Here is a 25,570-nt window from a genome sequence, read left to right on the forward strand (position 1 = left end):
GAAAGAAAGAAAGAAAGAAAGAAAGAAAGAAAGAAAGAAGAAAGAATCCTTAATCTCCTCCAGAAACCTAGGGAGAGGGAGGAGGTGCATACCAATACTTGCGGCCACACGGAGAGAGGACTTAAATGGCCCGAGAAAAAAATGTGTCATTCTAAGTGGAGAAGAAAACGGCTATTGTCTAACACTTAAATCAAAAATACTGTATAAACAGCTAACAGCTGTTTTTCAGCCTTTGCTTTTTAGAGCAAAAGCCAATAAAAGAAAAGACATACTCTTTCAAATGTGGTTTTTGTTCAGAGCCCAGATTTTCTACAATTAATTTCCAACCCATAAGTAGGCCCTGCTTTGGATCATCTTGTTTTGAAGACTAGAGAAAATGACAAAGTTTAGTGCAGCACCACAGATCTGGATGGAGGCTGAGCCAAACGGACTTGCCATACCAAGGGGAAGGCATATACGTGTCAGAGGGAATCTCAGTATTAAAAACCAAAAACCAGTCCTCTCAAAACTCTCCTCAGTAAGTGCATATTATAAGGAAGAAAAGTTAACTTTGCACACAGAAGTAGGAAACAAGGTGCGTGTCTTTGAGGTATCATTTGATTTCAGGACCCTGAACTACGAAATCATCAAGGAGAGTAAATGACATGGTTCATTCTTTTGTTGTCCATATTTGAAAGCCACCTGATAAGACCAGGAGGACTCTAATGAGCACCCATCTTGTAAATAAGGAAATTACAGGGGACTTTTAAAAGGGATATTCATATGAAAAATTACTAGCTAAGTCTTATAATTATGAAACCAGAGGAATAAAATAACAGTGAGGCGAGGCCTGGTTTATAAACAGAGACTCAAAGATAAGGCCTTACTTATTCCCTCTTGGCGCCTCTGTTAATGCTGTTTACTCCATCCTGAATACCAGCTTCAGTCCCTTAGAGGAAGTATTATACCTACTTTGGGTATCAGCTCTTTTCTATTATAAAATAATCTCTAACTTTTCTATTATAAAAATGTGATGTATGTATACACACACACACACGCATGTGTATGAAGAGGGACAGAGGGGGCTTTTAAATGTTCTCTCTCTCATATCCTTATTTTATCTTAAAATGTTGATGTGCAGGCTGTGTTTGCTTCTGCATGTGTATATCTTGCTTCAGTGTCCATATGACCTGAATATTATGAACACATGATACCTATTCCCAGTATCATGGCAGAGCCGATCCTCTGAAGGCCCTCCTGCTACAATTCTCTTAGATCCTAAACACAATGTCATTTTTTTTTTTTTTTAGATTTCATTTATTTATTTGACAGAGAGACAGCGAGAGCAGGAACACAAGCGGGGGGAGTGGGAGAGGGAGAAGCAGGCTTCCTGCCGAGCAGGGAGCCCGACATGGGGCTCGATCCCAGGACCCTGGGATCATGACCTCAGCCGGAGGCAGACGCTTAACGACTGAGCCACCCGGGCACCCAACACAATGTCATTTTTAATGTGGGCTTGCAGATAGCAAAGGAACCCTCCAGAGTCCAAAGAAATGAGCATCGAGCTGAAAGCCAATCAGAGGTGTTAAGGTCAGTACAGGACCAAATCAAACACTGAGTCCTGGGCCCATTGAAGGTGCAAAAGCCAAACTCAAGTCCTGCTTTAAACTCTGACCCTTGAAGGGGCTAGATCAGTTGTCTCAGTCCTGGAGGAAGCAAATGAAAACCTCTTTTGGGTAAATAACTCTGATTTAGGCCCTCAGCACTCCCACAGATCAAGCAAAATGAGTTCAGAATCAAACATCACCAAACAGCAAGAAAATAAGCCACAATAGGTAAGGGAAAGTAGAAAGCACAAATTCATACTTCCAAGACTTTGGTACTGCAATTATCCAATGTAAATTTTTAAATACTGTATATGAAATATGACCAGGCAGATCTGGAAAATAGCTAAGTAAAACATTTTTTAATAAAAAATATAATTGTTGAAATTAACAACTCAATGGCTGGAGTAAACAGTACCTAAGACACAGTTGAAAAGAGAATCAGTGAACTAGTGTGTGTGAAGAAATTACCCAGAATACAGCACACAGAGACAGGAATACATGAGAGAGGGGTGAAGACATGGAAGATGGAATGAGAAGTTCTAATATGCTGATCATAAGAGTCCCAGAAAAGACTAGGGAGAACAGGTGAAAGGCATTATTCAAAGAGATAATGAATGAGAAGCTCCAGCACTGATGAGTGATATGAATCCACAGATAGAGGAGCACAACAGAGACCATGCAGGATTAAGAAAAATAAATAAACTCTGCACTAAGATACATCATAGTAACACTGCAGAATGCTAACCTCAAAAAGAAGATCTTAAAGGCAACAAGCAGTAAAAAAAGGCAGATGACCGACAGAAAAACAGTTAGGTTCTCAGCATAGACCTATAAAGGTGTCAACAGAAACGGAAACCAGAAAACAGGTAGAATAATATCTTCAAAGTGATAAGAGAAAAGAACCTAGAATTGCATGTGCTGCAAAAGCTGTTTTTAAGAACGAGTGTGGGGGGGTGCCTGGGTGGCTCAGTTGGTTGGGCGGCTGCCTTCGGCTCACGTCATGATCCTGGAGTCCCAGGATCGAGTCCCGCATTGGGCTCCCTGCTCGGCGGGAGGCCTGCTTCTCCCTCTAACCCTCCCAGCTCTCATGTACTCTCTCTCTCTCATTCTCACTCTCTCAAAATAAATAGGTGGATCTTTAAAAAAAAAAAAAAAACAAGAATGAGTGTGGAATAAATAATGCTTAGATAAACATGATATGTGAACAAAAAAATGAACAATATGAAGGGTGCTATGCTTAAGCCTCTTTCTGGGCATCATACCAGGAATGCTTTTTTGTGAAAAAAGGAAAAAAAAAGATTTAAGCAGGACTTTAACATTTACTTAGCTGAATGACAAAGAGGGTTTTTGGTGTTCCCTGACTCCCTGGGAATTCAGGAAACAATTGAGTTATTGGTGGTTTAAAATGTCAGAGAGCAGTAATCACAATGTGCTTCCCACTCTCAATTACTTCAAGCATTGTCTGATTTTGAGGCTATTCTTGAGAACTAAAATGTTTTTCTAGTATATATTGTGCAGTTTCCACGTGCTCAGTATGACTAATGCATTAGTCACAAGTTACAATATGAGACTCAAGAAAAGACAGTCCTGGGCTCTGGAATGACTTTCTTCCCAATACTTAGTTCCCCCCATCCCGTCCAACCAATTGTTGTCCCCTACCTCTGAGACCCACTCTATTCTGGGCAAGAGGTACCTCCAGAGTACAGCCTGTTGCTTCTTGAAGACTGTACTGCAATAAAAAGTTCCATCATCTCTCTTGGGCAGACGTTCTCCCTGTATTTCTCACTCCTTTCCCTATAATCTCTTGTCTACCAGTGGGGAAGAGTGTAAGCCCAGCTGTTAAGAGAAGAGAAAGGGGGAGGCAAGAGAAAAACTTAGCTGGGGTTGACACAACTTCAACAAAGATATTTTAAGCCTTAGTTTTTGTAATATGGGAAAGCAGGAACCAACCCAAGTATCCACCAGTTAGGAACCAGCTAAGCAAACTTTAGCATCTGAAAAAAATGGAATATGATCTTGCCATGGCTGATGATAAATGCAAGCCTGTGTGGACTCTGGCTCCGTGTGGATTATGGGATTGCATCCAGTTGCTTAGGTAAACTAGTGTCAAACTGATAAACATAGATCACAGACTCAGTTATGCACCAGGGTCACAATTAGTCATGCAGATAGAGAGCTAAGAATTAAAAAAAGATACGGAGTTTTCTAACTTATTAGTAAGTTTGTTACTTATTAGTAAATTTGTGGTGAAAGTGTTTTTATGTTGTTTCCATTGCTTCCATGAATTTTTACATGTTTTTTCATAGAAGAGATACATCTTTATTTCAAATGACAGACTAAAAAAAATATGGTAAATATATTAGAGTCTAAACAGGAGACAGAAACCACACAGTAATTTCTACAAGGGAAGTTAACTATAAAGAATTATTAGGGGCACCTGGGTGGCTCAGCTGTTAAGCGTCTGCCTTCGGCTCAGGTCATGATCCCAGAGTCCTGGGATCGAGCCCCACATCCGGCTCCCTGCTCAGCAGGAAGCCTGCTTCGCCCTCTCCCACTCCCCCTGCTTGTGTTCCCTCTCTCGCTGTGTCTCTCTCTGTCAAGTAAATAAATAAATAAAATCTTTAATAAAAAAAAGAATTATTAACAGGGAATTGGAGTAACAAGAGATTGGCTAGTAAGAAGTAAAGACTGCTCTAAAGAAAACAGTAATCACAGACACAGAGGAGGGCTATCGCCCTTATGGCTGAGATAGAACTTTCAGGAAGAGGCCACCTCCTTCTAAGACTGAGATCTAGACTTCATTGGAGAGGGTACAGCCATGGTGCTCAGAAGAGTTCATAAGGGGCTGCATGGGTGGGACTTTCCAGAGCCTGCTGTCTTGAGTACTGAGGAAGCCATCCATTGAGATACCATGCCCCAGAAATCACAACAAAGCTCTCCAATGGGATGCCAGGGGACCCATCCAGCGGGAGACAGGCCACTTTTGGCACTCCGTTGTGAACCTCCTGTGGGGGCTCTAGCAGAAATCGTTCACAGGGAGGGGCCAGGGGAGCTGCCCCCGGGAAGGCCCCACAGCTGCCGGCCAGCTGGCAGGGCAGAAAGAGCCGTGCATGCCACAGGAGCCTGTCAAGGCAAGCCCGCCGGAACCCGACAGAGAAGGCCCAGCCTCTCACAGCGCCCCGCTAGGACACTCTACTGACAGAACTGCACACCACACTAGCTGGCAAAGCAGAACCGCGAATAGGGGCTGGGTCCATTATTGCAGAGCAAGTAATGAGGGGTAAATCAGGATGTGAAAGGCAACAAATTGGCAACTTTCACAAGGAATTAAGCTGATGGCTCCGCCTATGTTCATTCCAGATCAGAAGGCCTGGATTTTCCTATCAGAGAGCCAAGCCCGTGCCGGGAGCCTGGGCTCCTGATCAGACAGCTGAGTGAGCTGGTTCTTAGCCTCCCTGTGTGCAAGAGCTTCTGTGAAAGCCCACTGGCTTTCCTTATGAATCATTTCTAGTCTACCTGAGGCAGGCTGGACCAAACGGGTCTCCCAGTCCTATTATTTAAAATGCATATCTAACAATACAAATAGATCCTTTAGTTGTGTCAAGGAAAATCATGAATTGAGAATACTGTAAGAATGATTTAAGAATAATGAACAATGAATATGTTTAGTGGTTAAATAAATGCCACTTGTGGTTGTAAAATTTCTGCAGCATACTCTGGGACAATGCAGTGAACAAGAGCCTCGGCTCGGAGCGACTTACTGATTGTGTCAGCTGGGGCAAATTACATCACCTCTCTGTGCCTCGGTTTTCCCACCTGAAAGTGGGGATAATTGCGGTACCTGCTTCAGAGGATTGTTGGGAGGATTACGTAAATTCACGGTAAAGCCCTGCAGACCAGGTAGCCCAGAGCCCACAAGGGAGCACTTTATCTGGCAGGTATAATTATTAATATTTGAGAACAGATACACCCAGACCTACGTATGCAAGGCCCCTCACAAGTCCCCTACAATCTCTCCTGCTCTCCCTCCGTGGAATGTTGACCTTCCTCCCAAGTGCTGTTCCTCAGGGGCACACAGCACCGTGCAACCACGGAATCATGCCGTGCAGCCCGGCCGTTCCTCCCGTCACGCAGGACACTGGCTTGCTCTTCTGTCATCAATGCTGGACAAAGAGGCTGAAAGCCAAAACAAGTAAGCTGGCCCCCACAGCACTGATCCAAACGGCTTGGGGCCTGGCCGTACCAGTGGAAGAGCTTGAAAAGAAAAACAACCAAAAACAACACACAGGCTTGTCTTTGTCATGACTGACCCAGCTCGCAGCCAGGCATGGAAACAGAGCAGCTTTATGAGAAAATGCCTTTCTTTCCACGCAGTAATTGAATCCAGTTGTGGGTTGAGGTTGTACATTAGTGGGGTTTAAGAAAAGTTTGCGTCTTAGATACATCTCCTCCGGCTGAACAGTCTTTTCTTTCTATTAAATTCTCCTTAAGCAGGGTGTTAAAGCATCCACGGACGATACGATGCTTTGGGATCTGGCTCTTGCACTCACCCTAGAGATACATGGGCAATCCCATAGACACTTCAAAAACTAAACTCGTGGGTGAAGTCCAAGACGGTCCGGCTGGATCCTGAACTCCGCTTCGTAGCAAACGGTGTTTGGGGCAGTTTTGGGGCAGCTGAATGTCCAGAACATGTTAGCTGGACTTCAGCAGAATTCCTCTTCCAGGGGGCTCTCCTTGTCTGATTACCATCCTGCTCCTGGAAAACCCCTACAGGGGAAGTGTGCTTGAAGCTAGGGCAGGATGTTTCGGAGTCAGATTTGGTTGCATCTTGTCCCGTGGCTATCGCTGCCTGCTGACAGCATGCTTTGCTCTGTTAATGAAACGAAACAGTCCCCGTTCTAGCAACTGCCACCTACGTGAGGACAGCAAGTCTTACACCACCCAGCTGGAGTCCTGCCCTGGAGCCCTTGGGGCACACATTCAGAGCTCTTAGCCAGAAGCTCCTCAGCAAAGCATGCTTTTTAAATTTTTTAATTATTTTGGTAGTCTCGCCATGATGAAATGCTCCATATGGGAAGTAGAGTGGGATATGAGTTAAGTTGGAAAGAGTACATTTCCTTTATAAACATATAAGCAAAAGAGGTTATTGGGCATCCACTCTGTGCGTGAGACTCTGATGTGCAGACCTTACACTATGCGGTAGTCTCTCCTGTTCCCAGACTGTGAGCTTCTGCTTTCCAGCTTCCCCTTGGGAAAGACTTTGCACCCGGATAGGTCAGGGTGCAAACACCTGGAGGACACGGACCGCAGGGACCACCCACAGAGGTGTGGGTGGGGCGTGCAGAAGCCACAGGGATGGATGATGCAATGGCGTGGGGCTAATGACAGTGGGCACAGTTACCACCCCTTGCCCGAGGATTAAAGGCAACCCACCGTTACTAGATCCAGAGAGAAAAACCAGCAACACTGCCTACCAGGGCAACTCCACAGCAAGGAGCCGGGCGGAGCAAGACCCCTCCAGCTCAGAGCTCTGCTGTCCTGCAGGGGATCTCCACCAGCAGAGCCCACCGTTAGCAGGGGGGGGTTAGGGGGGAGGGGGATTAGGGGGCCTGTAGATGGCGCCACACAGGTTAGCCTCTCAGGCATAAGCAGGGCAGCGGATGGATGTGGAAGAGCCGGGGGGAGACACCCAGCACACACACCATAGCCGAAGCTCCTAGAAGGCAGGGACTAGGTTTTACTCATTGTTATATTCAAATGCCTGGCATATAGTTGGTACGTGGTATATTTGTTTCTGAACAAATGTGTGAAGGAGAGGATGAGAGCGTACATACATACATCCATGAAAATGATCAGTGCCAGATGAAAAGTGAGTAGGAACAGGGGACAGTACTACTGAATCAGAAACTTCCACAGGAAAGAGAAGGCACTGTGGACCACCGAAGTGGAAAGGGCTTCGTGGAGAAAGTAGGAAAGCTGGGTCTCAAAGGAAATGCCTGATTAGATCAGTGGCGATACCTTTCCAGGTGGAGGTAACATGATGAGCAAGAACCCAGAGCCACGTGTTAAGGAAACAATAGCCCAATGTAGCCCAAGTGGGAGGTTTGGGCAGAGACCAGGAGCTGTCATGGGACCAAGTTACAAAGAGCACAGGGTGGTGGCCGAGGAGCCTGCAGCATGCTGTTCATGCCGTGGGCAGGCTCTAAGACCTGGACAGCTGAGCACGCAGTGGTCAGACCAGGGGGCACAAAGACCAGAGTTTCCAGATAGGGGCACCTGAACAAACAGGAATGAGAAGGAAAGGAGAGAGATGCCCCAAGTGAGAGAAAAGAGGAGTTGGTGCCTTGCTGCAGCGGGGGGGGGGGGGGGGGTACACTGTGACCACGAGAGAGAGTCTGGGGAATGACGGCACTGGTGGTGGAGGACCCTGTCAGAGCTGTGCTATCCCCGAGGGCCACCCAACCCAGCAGTCATGTCTGTGGCCCCCCGTCGCTGTCACCCCAAGAAATCTGAGGCAACTGCCAGAGGACACTCCCCAGCTCTGCCACTGAGGTCCTCTCCTCAAACTTTGAAAGTTCCCAATGCAAAACTTCCAGGAGATGTGGGGAGCAGGCAAGCTCTGGTGGGGGAGGGGGCAGCATGTCAGGCCCACCCCACCTCCTTCAGGCCTCAAAATAGTACCCGAGCTCTGGCCTGGAGGGGGATCCTGGCCCACACCCATCTCCCCATCTCCCCTAGGATGACGCTTGGGTGGGAAGACAGAAATCTCTGTCCCTGGGGAGCTTGGCCCCCAGGAATGCCCACCAGCACTGGAATTTGGAAGGATGGGCATGGTTGAAATCAGCAACTACTGTGCATCCCAGTTGTGAGGGGCAGGCCCATCTCCAGGCCTCCGCGGAGCTTTTCCCTTCGCCACCTGCTGCCCCACTCGGGCACAGACTCCCCATCACCTGGCCTGTGATGAGCACAAGGTGCGATCTCGCAGGGAAGATCTCCCCTAGAGCCCTCTGGTGCTCACGTGGCTCCACAGCCGTACCTTCAAAGACATAAAGTAAAAGTGAAAGAGAAAGCCCTCTTTACTGAAATCTTTGTTGATTTTCTTTAAAATTGAGTGGGAAAGAGGAAAAAATGAAGGCAAAGGCAAATTGTCTGTGAATGAAATCCTACAATTTCTGTTTATTTGAAGCCAAAATGTCTAAATTAATAACCAAGCACCCATTTGTGCTGGCCCTGGGCTGGGCACAGAACACTAGATGCCCAGGATACAGCCCCAGGTCTGTTTCAGGACCTCAACCTGTGACAAAATACCCCCACCTGCACCCACATTCGTTTCCAAGGCTGCGGGACAAATGCCCACAAACGTGGTGGCTTAAAACAATGGAAACGTATTCTCTCATAGTTCTGGAGGGCAGACATCAAATCGAGGTATTGGCAGGGCCCTGCTCCCTCCAGGGGCTTTGGGGAAGATTCCTTCTTTGCCCCTTCCAGCTTCTGGTGACGCTAGGCATCCCTGGCTTGTGGCTGCATCCCTCCCATCTCTGTCGTTACCTTCATATGGCCTCCTCCTATTCTTTCTTTGTCTTCTCCTGAGTCTCTTGCAAAGGTACTTGGCATTGGATTTCCAGCCCACTGGAGAATCCAGATGATCTTATCGCAGGGTCCTTTAATTACATCTAGAAAGACCCTCTTTCCAAATAAGGTCACATTCCCAGTTCCAGGGGTTAAGATGTGGACGTATCTTTTTGGGTGCCACCATTCAACCCACTCTACACCCCCCACCTTCATTTTCCCCCTGCCTTTGGATCCTACACTCAATCCAGAAACATGGTCAAGTTGCCTCATCAAAAGAAAAATAAATTCTTTCTATCCTGTTACCCTTTCAAGCTGTGTCTTCCTTCCTTTTGTTCCCACATTCAGCTACCAATCTCTCTAAAAAGTAATGTGTATTTGTTACCTCCATTTCTGAGTTACCACTTAATTTTTTCCCACTTACTTTTTAAATCAGTTTATTTCAAGCATAGAGAGAAGTATAGAGAATAGTATGACTTTTTTTTTTTTTTTACTTTTATTTGCATCTATTTATGCAGAATTTACTCCCAGGCCCTAAGGTTTTTGTTTCTTCGTTTTCTTCTGGGATATCTTTTTCTTCTCAGCAACCTCCTCTTCTGGTTTAGGAACGGTCTGCTCTTGTTCAGTCCGGATCAGCTCCATGCGGCAGGGAGAGCTCACGTACAAGTTAATCCAACCACGAGCCACGAGCGCTGTTAAGTTCTATGCCTCACCTTGCGGGCTTTGTTGGATGTACTCGACGACCAGGGACTCTACATCTAGCCCCTTAAGTTCAGCATTACTCTCTGTGTTTTTAAGCATGTGCAGTAAAAATTCAGCCCTCTATTTGGGCCACCGACCCTTTTTCCAACCCCAGTGTTTGGCCCGGGCACACCTACCAACTCCACCATTGTCATGACGAAATGGCACATACACGTTTTGCAAAGTGATGTCCTTCAGAGACTCAGTGGCTTTTTGGATCTGCATACCCTTGATGGCCTGGGCAGTTTCACGTGTGTTCTTAAAGTGAATATGAAGATTTGAACCTCTTGATGTGCATGATTTTGTAGGGTTTTCTGGGTCAAGTGAATAGAGAGCCATTTTCAGAGATCACCTCAGGCCACTTATGGAAAGAGAAGATTTTTTTCAATGTTTACATTTTTCTCCCACTTACTTTTTTTGTGGTAAAAGGTGACACAAAGTTTGCCATTTTATCATTTTTAAATGTACAATTCAGGGGCATCTGGGTGGTTCAGTTGGTTAAGCATCTCCCTTTGGCTCAGGTCATGCTCCCAGGGTCCTGGGATCGAGTCCCGAATTGGGCTCCTTGCTCAGCGGGAAGCCTGCTTCTCCCTCTCCCTGCTGCCCCCCTCCACCCCACTTGTGCTCTGTCTCTTTCTCTTTCTCTGTCGAATAAAGAAATAAAATCTTTTAAAAATAAATATGCAATTCAGTGGCAATAATTATAACCACTTACTTTTTTTTTAAGATCTCATTTATTTATTTGACAGAGAGAGAGACAGCGAGAGAGGGAACACCAGCAGGGGGAGTGGGAGAGGGAGAAGCAGGCATCTCGTGGAGCAGGGAGCCTGAGGCAGGGCTCCATCCCAGGACCCTGGGATCATGACCTGAGCCGAAGGCAGACACTTAACGACTGAGCCACCCCAGGTGTCCCAACCACTTACTTTTCAATGTTTTGTAATTTGGTTTCAACCCTCGCCAGTGTCCTATAAGCATTCTCTCAAAGGTCAGCAGCTCCCATCTTCAATTTTCTCTGCCCCTTTACCAAACTGGATATTGCCAACCACACCCTTCTTAAAAGTCTTCCCTCAGCTTCCAGGACCCCTGTTCTTTTCTGGTTGGACTATTTCTCTAACCCCTTCCTCCCATTCCCTAAATCAGTATTCTTCAAGGACCTGCCCAGTTCCCCTTAGTTTTTATTGCTCCTTTGGGAACCTCTCATATTCTCATCCAGTGTTATGGCTCCAACCAACCACTCAGTGTAGGTGACATGGGCTAAAAGCTTAGCTAATAGTTTAATGGTGCACCTGGGTAGCTCAGTCGGTTAAGCTTCCGACTCTTGATTTAGGCTCAGATCATGATCTCGGGGCATGAGATGAGCCCCATGTCAGGCTCTGTGCTCAGCAGGGAGTCTCTTTCTCTTCCCCCTCCCCCCAACACTCTCTCTCTTTTCAAATAAATAAATAAATCTTAAAAAAATAAAAATAAAATAAAATAAAAACTTAGCTAATAGTTTAAGCCTCTGAGTTGTAGGTGCACACATACAGTTGTCTTCTGAGCAACCCCACTTACATATCCCTTCGACACCCCAAACTTAGTATGTCCAAAAGGGGTCTCACGGTCTCTTCTTTTAAACTTGTGCTTTGTAGAGAGCAAAATGGAGTCTCTCGTGTCAAGCAGGAGCCTGGGTCAAGCAGGGACCTGTGTTAGGCAATGACACAAGCAGTTAAGGTACTGCAGCTAAGAGATATCGCCAGGACCAATGTCAGCTGATGCCCCAGAACTGATAACGAGCAGAACCAGAGGAGTCCGCAGAGACCCAAAACTGATTCAATCCCTTTAGGAAGGGGAGGATTTAGGCAGCAAATGGTCAGACTCTTCAGACCTGACCCCTCTATGTCTGACCACTTAAAAAAGGCAACTGCACTGAAGGCTCTGTCTGATGGGTATCCCAACAGAACCGAGAGCCTTCCCTGCTGGAACATCAGAAGAAGGAAGCGCTAAGAACTGACCCAGACCAGACCTGAGGCCTTATCTCAACTGTGCGCCCAGACTGACTTCGAGTTTGGTTCGTTCACTTCCTTCACCCTTCTGATCTTGTTTGCTCTGTGGCGTGTCTTCTGTCCTGTTCTGGGTACTGTGTAAGAAGCCAAATTTAATCCCATGGTGAATTGTCATTGAGTTTGGAATCCTGAACCTGCTTTAGAATTGTTATTTAACTTTGCTTTATGATTGAATAAAGCTGACATCGTGGAAAGACACAACTCATATGTGTGCCTTCATAGCTCATGACATGCTTCCTCTGTGTTCCCCCCACCTCTGTACATGGCACTACCGTCTTCCCTCTGCAGAAATCTTGGCACCGTCTTTGCCTTCCATATCCAAATGCAAACTCTGATCCTGTAACTTCTGTCTTTACAGTAGCTCTCCCCCGGCCCCGTGCCATCTTTTCCAACCTGACACTCTCCAGATGCTAATGCCTGCCTTCCTGCTTCTGCCCGGCAGACTCTCGTGGACCTCTCCCGGGCCTCCCTGTCTCCACTCTCTCTATATTCCATTCTATTTCACATATTAATAAATTGTTCTCCCTGAAACACAGTTCTGATCCACCTCACCAAAAGCCCTTGGTAGCTCCCATTGCTTTGAAAATAAAGCCTAAACTCCTCAGCTGACCCTTCAGTGCCCTCCCTGAAAACTGGCCCTGACCTCCTTCTGACCACCACATCTCCTTCGCTCCAGCCACACAGATGAATGGTCTGTCCTCTGGACACATCCCACACTTCCTTCCTTACCTTACCCCATTCAAAATATGGGTTTCATGGTGTTCTAAGAGGCTTCTTTTCTTTCTGTTAAAATATGAGTAACAAAATAAGATACTGACTAAAGAGAAGAACTGCCAAATTCTGCCAAGTAGGATCACTCGCCTCTTATTTCCTGTACTGAACAGAAAACACATCCCAGATTATTCTTATCAGACAGGGTTACAAACAGAGCTTTGTTTGCTCGTGGAATTCACCAGCTTGGAGTGAAACCATCACCTTTTGAGGACTCAAACATTTTCTTGGCGACTCACCTGTCAGGAAAAGCATCAACTTTCCTGCTCTGAATTTCTGTAACAGAAAGGGGACTCTGGGAGCAGATAAGATGGTAACAGAAACTATCACTGCAACCCTGAAATCTTGTGACTGAGAGTTTCGGGAATCCAAATAACATTAGAGATGTGATGCAAAAATTAAAAGAAAACCAACCCACAGAAATAAGAGGAGGTACAAAGAGAAAAGGCTGTAATGTGCTCCCCTGGGTGCTCCCTTCTTGTGCATTTCAGTTCCCAAGCCCTTGGTCTGACCAAGAGATGGCATCAGAATGCTTCTACGAAGCCCACGTACACCTCACCAGTCCAGGCACACCAAAAGGAAAGAGTTCTTTTGGAAAACCTAGGTGTGGCATCCTTTAATCCATATTAAAAGACCCAAGTCGTGCATCTTTTTGGTCTATACAATATCTGAAATTTTAGATTCTTCTTTTAAGTCCCTTGTCCATGTGGTGCTATTTCTGTCCCTGTGGCCTTTGAGATGTTCAGAAGCAACTGAAGCTTTGGCTTCTGAAGCTGCAAAAGCACTCTGAGCGCAAAAATCCTTCTGAAGCTCAACCAAACACAAGTTTAGGGAATGGGGTATTTTCTTAACGGAGAAAGATACTCTGGCTATACAATCTGGTCTTGAATCCTGTAGTGGGAGCTACTAGTTGTATTGCTCTGGGAAAATTATTCACGCTCCCTCGGCCTCAGTTTCCTCATCCCTGAAATGAGATGATTAAGTTACTCTGCAGAGTCCTAATAGGATTAAAAATAACATGTCCAGAGTGTAGGGCAGGACCTGGCATTGAAAGAGTGCTCCTTAATAGTGAAATTATTTTTAACACTGTGAGTTTGGTTGGAAACGAAGTAGATTATCCTTCATTTAGAATCCTCTTTTGTTTAGAAGACACGAGGGTTTTTTCTTTGAAGAAAAGGAAAAAAAAAAAAAAGAAAAAACCCTGTAGTATTAAATAAACTAAGGTATGCCCTTCGGATTTGTGCCCATTTAATATGATTTATTTAATTTAATCACACCTCCAGTATGACTCTGGCACTTACTACACTCAAAAGCAAAATCTTCCCATAATCTATTTTGTCATATTTCTTCTGCTCTATACAAGGAGCTTTCCATATTTTCCTGAGATAGAGATTTCCAGGATATTATTCCCAGAACAGAGCCCTATTGTCAGGTGAGGACCCACCTCTCTCCGGCCCTTTTAGCACCTGTGGGCTGGACGAGGCTTTGCCCTCCCAGCTCCAGGGCTTGGAAAGTGGCCCAGAGGTAGCCAATCAAAACATCGTATTCTCTGGCCAGTCATTGGTTCAGAGATGAGCATGTGACCTAAACCAATCCGGTGAGAGAGTCCCTAGGGAACTGTGGGAACCACACTCTCTCTTCCCCGCAGTAGGCAGGCAAATCCAGGAGGGTGCGAAGCAGAGCCCACGGCCGCTGCGTTATCATGACGCTGCAGTTAGGAAGTAGCGCAAAGGCAGGCGGAGCAACGGAGAGAAGGTTCAAAGCCCCGCTGCAGAATGGGATTTGAGCGCGGGGGAATAATCCAGAGTTGAAATGGCAGAAGGGGCAAAGGACGAAGAAATTAAAGGATGAAAGCGAAGAGGTAAGAGGAAGCCTAGACAAAGCAGTAGATGAAGCAGGTAAACAGAAGGAAGAAAGGACAAGATTGGTTTCTCCAGCGTTCTCTGAGGTCCAGCCTTCTGTTCCTCCACCTCTTCTTCTCTTTCCTTACCTGTATGTTCCCATTTATTCAACTAAGAATGCGTATTACTTGCCGAGTAAAAAGGGGATAAAATAACTTAAGTGTCGAGGCTTCAACTGGGGTGGAGATCAGCTGCTAGTCACCTGGTGGGAGGGGCTCTTCCCAGGAGAGCCAGTTACCCACCCTATCCTCAGGCAGAGGCGTTACCTTCGCTTCTCCAGTGGGACTAACTGGGACCACAGCTGCCAGAGCCTAGAGATGGATGGTCCCGAAGCTGGGCTTGGACTCAGAAACCACCCCTCTGCCGAAAAGGGACACATGGCATATGAGGTCTTTCCTTGCTGGACCAGGTCTCTCTCTCCTGTTTTCCTTCCAGGCAGACAGGCCATGCACTAAACAGCCAGCTGCAGAGAAAAGGCACCAGTCCAAGGGCCAGGCATGCTGGGAGTTCCCCAGGAGCAGGGTAGAGAGGGTGAATGGTCTCATGGCCCCTTTCTGGCCTCATTAGCACCTCACTCACTGCTGGGAACCAGAGCACCAAGATGAAAAGTCTTCACAAAGGTATTGTGCCTTTGGGGGGAAGACAGTTTTGGGGTTTTTTGTTTTGTTTTGTTTTGTTTTTTCAATACATTAAAGCTTTTTATTTTTCTTAAATACTCTTCCCAAATGTACTATACTAAGTCTACTTTCTCCATTGGGTAGTAGATCTTTCAATGGCATCTTCAGCAGATCCATAATTTTCCAGTTGTTTTCAATAGACTTTATTTTTTATTTTTTAAAGATTTTATTTATTTATTTGACAGAGAGAGACACAGCGAGAGAGGAAACACAAGCAGGGGGAGTGAGAGAGGGAGAAGCAGGCTTCCCACAGAGCAGGGAGCCCAATGCGGGGCTCGATCCCAGGACCCTGGGATCATGACCTGAGCCAAAGGCAGATGCTTAACAACTGAGCTATCCAGGCGCCCTAAACCTCAGTAGAATTTAAAACATTCATTCCAAACTCAGTTCTTTTCTCACGTTCTCACCTCCCTCATCCTGTGCAACTGGACCCTGATTGACTGAAGGCGAATTCTGGGCCACTTCTACCCCTACTTTCTCCTTCCAGGTCAAGTTCCTCTAGTGTGTTGGGCTAAGAGTTAGAGCAGGGAGAGGGCAAGCGTCTTATACAAACAGACCACTGCTATAGCCTAGCAGTGGTGGCTACTTCGCTGGCAGACCTAGACTGACTGTTGATGCCCTCTGGGAGGTGGACACCCAAACACTTGCTTCCTAGGGGATACATGTGAGTTCTTCAGAGGGACTCGCTGGGCAGGAATATGGTAAATCCAGGTTCAACCCTTCCATGCTTTTCAGCTCCCATCACTGAATGTATACCTACAGACTCTTTGAGCTCAAGCTCCCTGGGGAGTAGGAGAGAACTATCTTGGAATGTAAATAGAACAGATCCAACTACTTTCTAAGTAACATGCACATGAACCACAGAGAACTCATTCCCTAACCTTGGCAAACTGGGTGTGTTCCAGCTTCTCCTTGCAACCCCTTTTTGTGCCTTCTCTCTTCTTTCTCCAAGATTCTTCTCTGCTCCTAATGACATACTGGTGAATCAGCAAATCCTTTTCTTACTCAGTTGTCCAACTGGAGAACTACTTTCTACCCCAATCTTTATTAATGATTTTCTCAGAACACCCTTAGTGGAGAGAACATACAGCTATCTCCATTCTCATCCCCACAAGAAGGAGAGGAATTGCCTCTCCTCATACCCACTATACTCCAATGACTCTTAGATTGACTTCTCTCTTTCCTCATCTTGTTACAGAGAAGATGGTGGTTGGTGGTAACAGGGCCACATCTGTCTCCTCTTAGGAATCCTTGGTTCTCTGGCTCCTATGAATGTTGACTTGAGTATTGAGCAATTTTCTTTTCTCACTCTTGGGTCCTGGTACCAGGTCAACAGAAAGAGTCCCACCTAAGAGCTTGTTACATGTTTAAATGAAGTTCCATTTCCAGAGTTCTCCATCCCTTTGTGTAGAGGAAGAATTTTATCCTGTTTCTTTTTCCTTCTGCCTGAAGGACTTTCTTTAACATTCCTTCCAGTATAGGTTTGCTGGTGATCAATTCCTTCAGGTTTTGTGTGTCTAAAAATCTTCCTTTTGCATTCATTTTTTTGAGAGATATTTTTGCTGGGTATAGAATTCTAGCTTGACAGTTTTTTCTTTCAGACCCTCAAAGATTATTATTCCTTTGTCTTGCAACTTGCTTTACTTCTAACAAGAACTCTGCTTTCATCCTTACCTGTGTTCTGTTCATAACATAACTTTTTTTTCTCTACTTTTAAGATTCTCTCTTTTTCACCGGTTTTGAGCAATTTGATTATCCTGTGCCTTGGTAGAATATTCTTCATGTTTCTCTTGCTTGATTTTCACTCTATTGAGTGCTGGATATTCTTTTATTTTTAAGATATTATTGGGTGTTGTTCTGGGACACGGTTAAGTTACTTGGAAATAGTTTGGTCCTTTCAAGGCTTGCTGTTAAGCCTCGTCAGGAAGGACCAGGGCAGCCTTTAGTCTCAGGCTAATTAGGCCCATTCCTGAGACAATACCCTTCTGAGTACTCTCCTCAATGCCCCATGAATTACAAAGTACTCAACTCTGGCTGGTGGGGATAGGAACTCTTCCCTGTCCTAGGTGGGCTCTAGGGATTATTCCTTCTAATCCTTATGCTTCTTTCCCTGGTCTCATGGAGTTCCCTCACATGCCATGTGCTGATCAGCACTCAGCTGAAGACTTGAAGAGGATGCTCTGTAGAACTCCACAGTGTCCTCTGGGTACAGTTCCCTCCTCTCCAGTATTCTGTTCTGTGAATTCTAGCTTCACTGGTCTCCCTGGGATCCCAGCTCCATCTCCTCTATTCAGGGATACTGCTGGGCCCCACCCATATTCCCTTTCCCTGCACTATGGCCTGGAAATTCTCTGAAGGTAGTCAGCTGGGGACGATCACAGGATTCGCTTCCTTTGTTTCCACTTTTCCAGGAATCAGTGTCGTGCACTGCTGGAGGTCCAATGTCTGAAAATCATTGGTTCAATTATTTTTCTGGTTTTTCACTCGTCAGAATGCTAGTTTGAGTGTGCATTTCCTGGAGTTTCCGGAATCTGAATGTTAGCCCTTAGATGGGCTTTAGAAATCAGCTAACTCCATATCTCCCATTCACCAGTGAAGAAACTGAGGCAGGGAAAGGGCCTGCTTGAGTTTGTGGCAGGCCCTGAACTGGGCCAGTTCCCCTGACTTCAGATGAAAGTTGTTAGGAAAGAAATGAGCTCCCAGGAGAAAAGAAGGAGCTTGAGGAACTTCAAATCAAGAGTCCTGTGTGTCAAAGAGTAAGAGTCAGTTGCTGTCACTGTCCTCCTCATTTCAACATTTGCCATGTTTAGTGCCTTCACTGACATTGACCCCTTACCTCAATTTCTGCATTAATGAAGAGGCTTTTATTCCTTCCCTCCATCCTCTACCATGTCGGTCTTCTAGAAGGATATTGTGGAATCTCAGAACCAGGAAGAGGCAGACAGTAGAACTGGAATTTGAGCTCATACCCCAGAGACTTCCCAAGATCCTCTGAGCAAATGCATCATTGTATAGACAAGGAAACTGGGACTAGACAGGTTCACTGGTGCACCCAAGCAGGGCAAAGATCTTGGTTTTGTGCTTGGGTGCCCAAGTCTGAGAGACAGTGTGTTTAAGTGTTAAACAGGCAGCTCTTAATGATGCTGTATTTTCAATATATGTTCAGCTCACTTTGTTGTTTCCCTGCAAGAATAACTTCACACCCAACTGGGTTTCTGTGTCAGAAACTTTTCCAAGTCTTTTTGTCCATGTTTTCAGTGCACTTATAACAGTCTGTTTTGTTTGTTTATCCATGCAGTGGGGTGAAAATTCCCGACAGAAACCTGGGGTCACTGTGAAAGGAAACTTTGGAGAGGAGGATGAATGCCAAAGAAGAGAAGGAGGAGGAAGGAAAGAAGCAATGAAAGCAATAAGCCCATTTCTCAGGTCACTTCAAAAGCCTCCAGTCCGAGATACTGAGCAGATAAGTATCTATTTTTCTTTGCTTTAGGAACTGCCCCTCCCCGTTTACTTTAATACAATACTAAGCACACACTTCTCAGCACGTAAAAAGTCAGGGACGGTCCAGGTTTTGATGCAGGGGGCAAACTTTGCTTTGCCTTGTTGACTAGTCAGCACAATGGGGCCTTTCAGTGCAGAAGCACATGGTTCCGGGCAACGTGACCTGAGAGCTGGCAAAGGCTCTGGGCAGCACAAAGGAACGGAACTTGTCTTTGTGCTGTGAGTGCTGTGTTAGGATTTGGAGTTACTTGTGATTGCCCCGTGGTTCAGGGCTCGGGCAATGGTCTGCGCCACTCAGTTGCACTTCCTGATCCCTTTTCCTACACCTCTGCGGCCAATGCCCCCCCCCCCCTCCAGCAGGCCAGGCTCCCGGAGGAGGAGGTGGGGCCAGGGCAAGGTGCACCCAGGGAAACACAGCTGTGTGCATAATGAAGCAGTTTTGTAGCAGTCAGAAAACACCCCTCTGTACACACTGTGGTCATTCTTTTCATTTCTTTGGTGAACGTGTAAATTTTCAGGGAGCATTAAATTAAGCAAAGTCTGCAAGTGGAGAATTTTCACATAGATAAAAGTGGGGAAGTAAAAGTGGGTCATCAGGAAGAGCCTCGTGGCAAAATACATCTTATATCCAACTGAAGGAAGAACTATTTCGAACACTGTCCTTAAGGCAATTTAATGGGTGCTACTTAATACCCCCACGTGGCCCCTACAGCATGAGGTGGGGTCTCGGGGGACTTTTTATCTCAATCCACAGGGCGAGGAGAAGGGAGCAGGGGACAGCTGGGCTGGAGTGGCATTCTGTCCATTGACTGATCTTCACCTCTTCCTTAGGGCAGCAAAATACTAACCTGGCCTTCTTAAAACCAACAAAACCTGAGGAGGTCCTGATGTGTTTTCCAAACATCAGTTCGGCATGTTCAGCGTAGTTTTGGGTATTAACTGAAAAAGGTACTCAGCATATGGCATTTCCTGAACATCTACTATGTGTACTCTGGCCCTGCTGCCATCCTCCGTGGTCACAGTTTCAGGGAGGACCGATCACCAAGAAAATCTAGAAAGCCATGAGACTATTAATGACAAGATAAAGGATGTTTATCGGACACCATAGTACTTTGTACTAGGCTCTTCCATGCTGTATCTCATTTAATGTTCAAAACAATACCATGAGGAGGGGATCAGCCTCTCTTGTCTTACAGAGGAGGAAACAGGTTCAGAGAGTTGAAGTGGCCCAAGATCACAGAACGAGAGCCTGGACTCGCAGCCAGCGAGTGGACCCACCGACCACACACTTACCCGGAAGCTACTGTGGGAGCCGGGGAACAAGGAGCTGGAGGCAGAAAAAAGGAAGAGGCAGGAAGGTGGTGCTGTAGTGCAGGTGGGGCTCTAGACGACGTCCGCTGGGCATCTCCCAGAGCTGACATGGAGAATTACTCTCCACTGCACCAGACGGAGAAACCGTAGAGAGAGAAGGAAAAATAAATAAATAAAAAACAGCAAACCCCCCAAAACCACCCCTGCTCCAAATGAGGAGCCAGCCTCGGAGTGTTGATGGCAAAGTGTCGGGAGACACTGGGGTTTATGCTCTTTGTCGGCCCTCTCTGGCTCCCCTAGCAACCGTGGGGTAACTGCAGCCAGCGCTCAGCACGCTTACTTGCTTCTTGCTCCAGGCACCAGGACTGCTAAACAGAAATGCATGCTGATTTCTGCTCCCTTAAGCAAGGGAAACATCATCAGGGTCCGACTGGTGGAAAAGGACCGAAAGCAGATGGAAAGACGCTTAAATTTCAAGGTTACGCGAGAACAAAGAAGAAAGAACCGGTTGCAGATTATTTTGTGAAATATTAAGCTACTGACAAAACCCTGACACTCCCTAAGACGGACAGCAGAGGAAGTAAAATGGGGCGGGGACGGGTGGGGGTGGGCGGGAGTCATAACTGAGGCTGCTTTGGCACAGCATCTTGCTGCTGCCACATTCTTCTGGAGTGTCTGAAAATCTCAGTCTTTAAAATACATAGGCATTATTTTTTGAGCCGTGTGTGTCTATAGCCCCAGGGCTGAAAAACAAACAACTCTGTTGCCATGAGCTCATGTTGGAGTCGGTGTAAATTGTTTCCCTCCTATGTATGATGTTTCTAATTAGGACTATTATGGAGGACGAGCTTTGTGGGCTGGTGAATTGGCTCTTTGTGCTAATTGCAAACAGAGGGCTCTGTGCCGGCCTGTACTGGGCTGACCTGCTTCTTAGATGCATCACTAGGTGGGGTGACCCCTCCAACCCCGCTCCCTGATGGCCCGCATCAGGGGGAACACCGAGGGGACGTGCTCTCTCCCGGTCATCATGCTGACCATTGAACACAAGACCGCGTGAAGAGAGGATGACCCCGGCTTCTAGTTGGCCCTTTCACTCTGATAAAACACCTTTCATTCACAGAAGTCCGGGGCGAGGCCGTTTCTGTGAGAGGAGACATTTGACTTAAAAGGAGGAGGGTGAACAGTATACACTGGCTCCTCCCTCCGCATCAAGAATTTTGGGAAGATCCCACTTTGACGTTTGTGAAATGCAAGGGGAGAAGACCTCCGCTTCCCTGAACTGCTGAGGCCTCGGAGGAGTACGTAATCTGGAGGGTTTGAGTCTCCCTGGCTCCGACTCTACGGTTCTCCACTTCCCTGTGTCGCTCAGAAACACTTAAGAAATCAATCCTCAACCACCCAAGTAGCTGACTAAGCGCAGGTAATTGCCTTCTACAGGTAAAAACCTCGGTCATCGTTTTAAGAACCATCTTATTCATTACTACCTCCCGGGTCTGGCTGAGGTATGCAAGGCCTAGAAACACAGAGCTGGCTTGGCTTAGAGGTCTCTGCATTCTTGGTCACAGAGGACCACGGAAAGGTCCCTTGCTGATCGAGTAAAACGTTTCCATTGTGGGACTAGAGGCTCCAGAGTCCACAAGAGGGGCCAGAATTTTAAGGTGGGTGGAAGCTGGCACGGAAAAGCCTCCCCCAGGGATCCTGGTAAGCTCGGACGGGGTGATGGCAGTGGTCTTGGGCACGCTTCCCATTGCCTCAGGCCAGAGGTATCAGGACCTCGTCCAGGCCTGCAGAGTCAGAATAGCCCAGCCCCCAAAGCCAAAGCCACAGGGAAAGGAGCTCAAATTGTGGCCGGAGAGCCTGACAGCTGCCAGAAAAAAGCCCCATCCTTGCCACCCCAAGGCAAATCCTAGACAACAGGCAGATCCTCCCACCTTTGGGCCCACTGGCAGCTCCCTACTCCCGGGAATAGAGTAGGGCAGTGAGTCCCCAGAGCCAGCACGACATGGGGTTCTGGAGAGTCTAGCTGCAACCCGGGCCGAGGAGGTAGAAGCAGGCTGCTGGTCTGAACCCCAGAGTCATTCATGCCTAATGCCTGCTGGTCCATCTGGAGACCCTACCCGTGACTGAGTTTTTTACCTGGCTTAAAAGGAGAAAAACCAGTATAGCATAGTGTATTTTTAATGAAGCTCAGTTTGTTCAGTTTTGGAGAACTACCATTCGTTCTGGGACGATATCCTTTCTACTTTTTGTAGAAAAAAAAAAGGCTTATTATTTCAGAAATAGATGGGATAATGTAACAGATGATAACATTTTTTGGCTTTGTTTTTTAATATTCCTGTTTATCAAAAGAAACTATGGCAATACTATGTTAGTCTTCCCTTCTGTTTGTGTGTTTTTGTTGGTGTGTGTAGTAGCTTAAAGATGGTCACAAATTCTTTGGCACTTCTCCCATTGAGAGGGGCGTCTAATTTGTCTCCCCTTGAATCTGGGCTGGCCTTATTGACTTACTTGGCTGATAAAATATAGTGGACATACCAGTCGAGATCTACCAGTCGAGATCTTCTGCAACTAGATCATAGGAAGCCTTGCAGCTTCCTCCTAGGCCTTCTGGAACCCTTACTCTTGGAACCCAACTGCCATGCTATTAGAATGCCCCAGAAGCCGTGAGGAGAAGCCTATATAGAAAGGAAGCAAGGCCCCTGGCCAATACTGGATGAGCTCCTCACTGATAGCCATCTCCAACTTGCCAGACATTGAGTGAGCTCTTTTGGAAGAGGATTCTTGAGCTCCAACTGACCTACCACAACTGATACCACATGGGCCAGAGACGAATTCCACCAATGCTGCCCAAATGGCAGATTTGTGAGGACAATAAATGATTTTTGTTGCTTTCAACCACTAAGTTTGGGAGTGATTTGGTACACAGAAATAGATAACCAAAACAGCTTGTTTGTCTAAACAGTTTGTGAAATTCAAAAGTCAGAGAACTGTGGGTTCATGTTGTTTGTTAAACATCTATATCAGGCCAAATAATGCCCCCCTTCCCCAAAGATGTCCATGACCTCATCTCCAGCATCTGTGAATACGTTCTATTACATGGCAAAAGGGAATTAAGATTACAGATAGAATTAAGATTGCCAATCCGCTGACCTTAAGATGGGGAGACTTTTCTGGATTATTTGGATGGACCCAATTAATCACCAGGGTCCTTCAGTGTGGAAGAGGAGGTCAGAATGATGCAGGATGAGAACTTGACCTGCTGCTGCTGGCTTCAAAGATGGAGGAAGGAATGTGGATGGCCCCTCGAAGCTAGAAGAGGCAAGAAAAGAAATTCTTACATAAAATATCCAGAAAGGAAGGCAGATCTGCCAAACCTTTGATTTTAGCCCAGTGAGAACCCATGTCAGATTTCTGACCTCCAGATTGTAAGAACATACATCTGTGTTGTTGTAAGGCACTAAATTTGTTGTAATTTGTTACAAAACCATAGAGAACAAATACAGTGCCTAGCTTGTCTACTATGTGCTGTTGACCTTTTAGAGTCAGAATAGATGGTTAAATCTGCTTGAAGATCTTGTACAGCCCCTATTTTAAAGATGGGAATATAGAAGCCTAAAGACTCTAAAGTCAAAGAGCTAATGTGTAATATAGCCAGGACTGGAACTCAGGTGCCCTCAAATTTAAACTCCTTGAGGAAAGGAAATTTGGGGGATGATGGGGAGTCCTCTTTGGTTCATCATTCTAGAACAGTGTCTAGAACAGTGAGTGCCTGGCACATGGCAGGTATTTGTTGAAAGAAAGGGTAAAAATTAATTCCTATATGTTCTGCTGCTGTCACTTCCTCCAGTAAAGTCACCAAAGGACAAAATCCATAGTTTCGTCAAAGACAAAAAAAATCTCCATCACATCTTATATTTTACATCCGATTATGTGGCTTTTAACAATGTTCTGTCTTGGGGCGCCTGGGTGGCTCAGTCTTTAAGCATCTGTCTTCGGCTCAGGTCACGATCCCAGGGTCCTGGGATCAAGCCCCACATCGGGCTCCTCGTTCAGCGGGGAGCCTGCTTCTCCCTCTCCCACTCCCCCTGCTTGTGTTCCTGTTCCTGCTATCTCTTTCTGTCAAATAAATAAAATCTTAAAAAAAAGTTCTGTCTTCAATCTCACCATTTGCTTAATGTCAATTATAAGTTATGTATATTTTATATAGATACACAGCACAAAATTTTAAAAATATGAAAGAATACAAGGAAAAATAAATCTCATTTTCATCCCACTCTCTACACGTCACCACGGGTACCACTTTCTTGTGCATTCTCCCCAAGATATCGAGCCATATCTTTGAGACTTGAGGCTGAACCGTTTTAAGTATGTCTTCTACTGTAGTCACTGGATTTTTACCTTCTCGGCACCTCTGTTGTCACTTGTCGCTTTGGCTCTGAAAGAGTCTGAGCTACTCCCTGTAACTGGACAAGACTCACCGAACAAGCCTCCCCCTGCCCGAGGTGGAAGTCGGGGGTCTTCCCTGGTGCCGGGGCTCACACAGACCTCTGGGAGTAGGGTTTATGGTGGTTATGTAGCTCCAGGGCTGGTTAGTTGAGGCCTAGGGGAATCTGACACTGTGTCCCACATCCCACGGCTGGTGGACAAGACGTGAAGATCTCAGTCGTGCTTTCCCAACACACTCCACAGAAGTTAATGTATATACAGTGTCCTGCTTTAACCACTGAGCACTGATTTGGTTCAAGAGGAGAACTGGCTCCTTTGGCTCCTTTTCAAGAACCACCCAGTCCAAGGAGTAGCCGGTGGGATGCTAAGTGAAAAGGTGGGAGCAAGGAACTGTCCTGCCTGTCAGCCTTCCCCAGACGTGCCACCCCAGCCCAGGTGAGAGTCCTCATTATACCCTCTTCACACTACACATACCGCCCCTTGCAGCTCCGTCTCTCCTTATTTACATTTACGATACTACACAAAAAAGGTTTGTAACAAGTACAACTGTTTACAGTGTAATTATTTGATTAAAGTCTAAAGACACTTCACATAGACTAAAAGCTTCCTGAAGGCAAGGATAGTGTTTCTTTGCCTCATGATTGTATCTCCATCACCTAAGGCAGTTCATGGCAAGTGGGTACACAATATAAAGGTGTTGGGGGGGGCGCCTGGGTGGCTCAGTCATTAAGCGTCTGCCTTCGGCACAGGTCATGATCCAGGGGTCCTGGGATCAGGCCCCGCACCGGGCTCCCTGCTTAGCGGGAAGCCTGCTTCTCCTTCTCCCCTATTCCCCCTGCTCATGTTCGTTCTCTCGCTCTCTCTCTGTCAAATAAATTAAAAAAAAAAAATCTTAAAAAAAGGTGTTGAGTGAATAAGTAAATGAGCCAAGAGCCAACCTTTGTGCCAAATGCCAGGCATTCACGAGTGCCCGGTATGTACTTATTCTTTCAACTCTTCCAACAACCCTCCAAAAACAGGCT

General features: G+C 46.2%; 1 protein-coding gene across 2 annotated transcripts in view; it reads right to left on the reverse strand.

Annotated features, from left to right (window-relative positions):
* Window positions 1-25,570, reverse strand: part of SLC22A16 (solute carrier family 22 member 16) — a 103,041-nt gene that overhangs the window by 76,472 nt on the left and 999 nt on the right. Inside the window, exons 2-3 of one of the 2 annotated variants that reach the window (XM_073893777.1) lie at window positions 23,253-23,411; window positions 20,085-20,228 (exon numbers count right to left, since the gene is read on the reverse strand). In XM_073893777.1, coding sequence (XP_073749878.1) covers window positions 20,085-20,212 — 128 coding nt within the window. In that variant the 5' untranslated portion in view covers window positions 20,213-20,228; window positions 23,253-23,411. Of the gene's footprint in view, window positions 1-20,084; window positions 20,229-20,442; window positions 20,624-23,252; window positions 23,412-25,570 lie in introns of those variants that run through there. The other variant, XM_073893778.1, reaches the window with a different exon arrangement.

This window comes from Callorhinus ursinus, unplaced genomic scaffold (genome assembly GCF_003265705.2).
Source record: "Callorhinus ursinus isolate GAN/ISIS: 27379988/994484 unplaced genomic scaffold, GSC_fseal_2.0 scaffold6, whole genome shotgun sequence".
Taxonomy (NCBI): domain Eukaryota; kingdom Metazoa; phylum Chordata; class Mammalia; order Carnivora; family Otariidae; genus Callorhinus; species Callorhinus ursinus.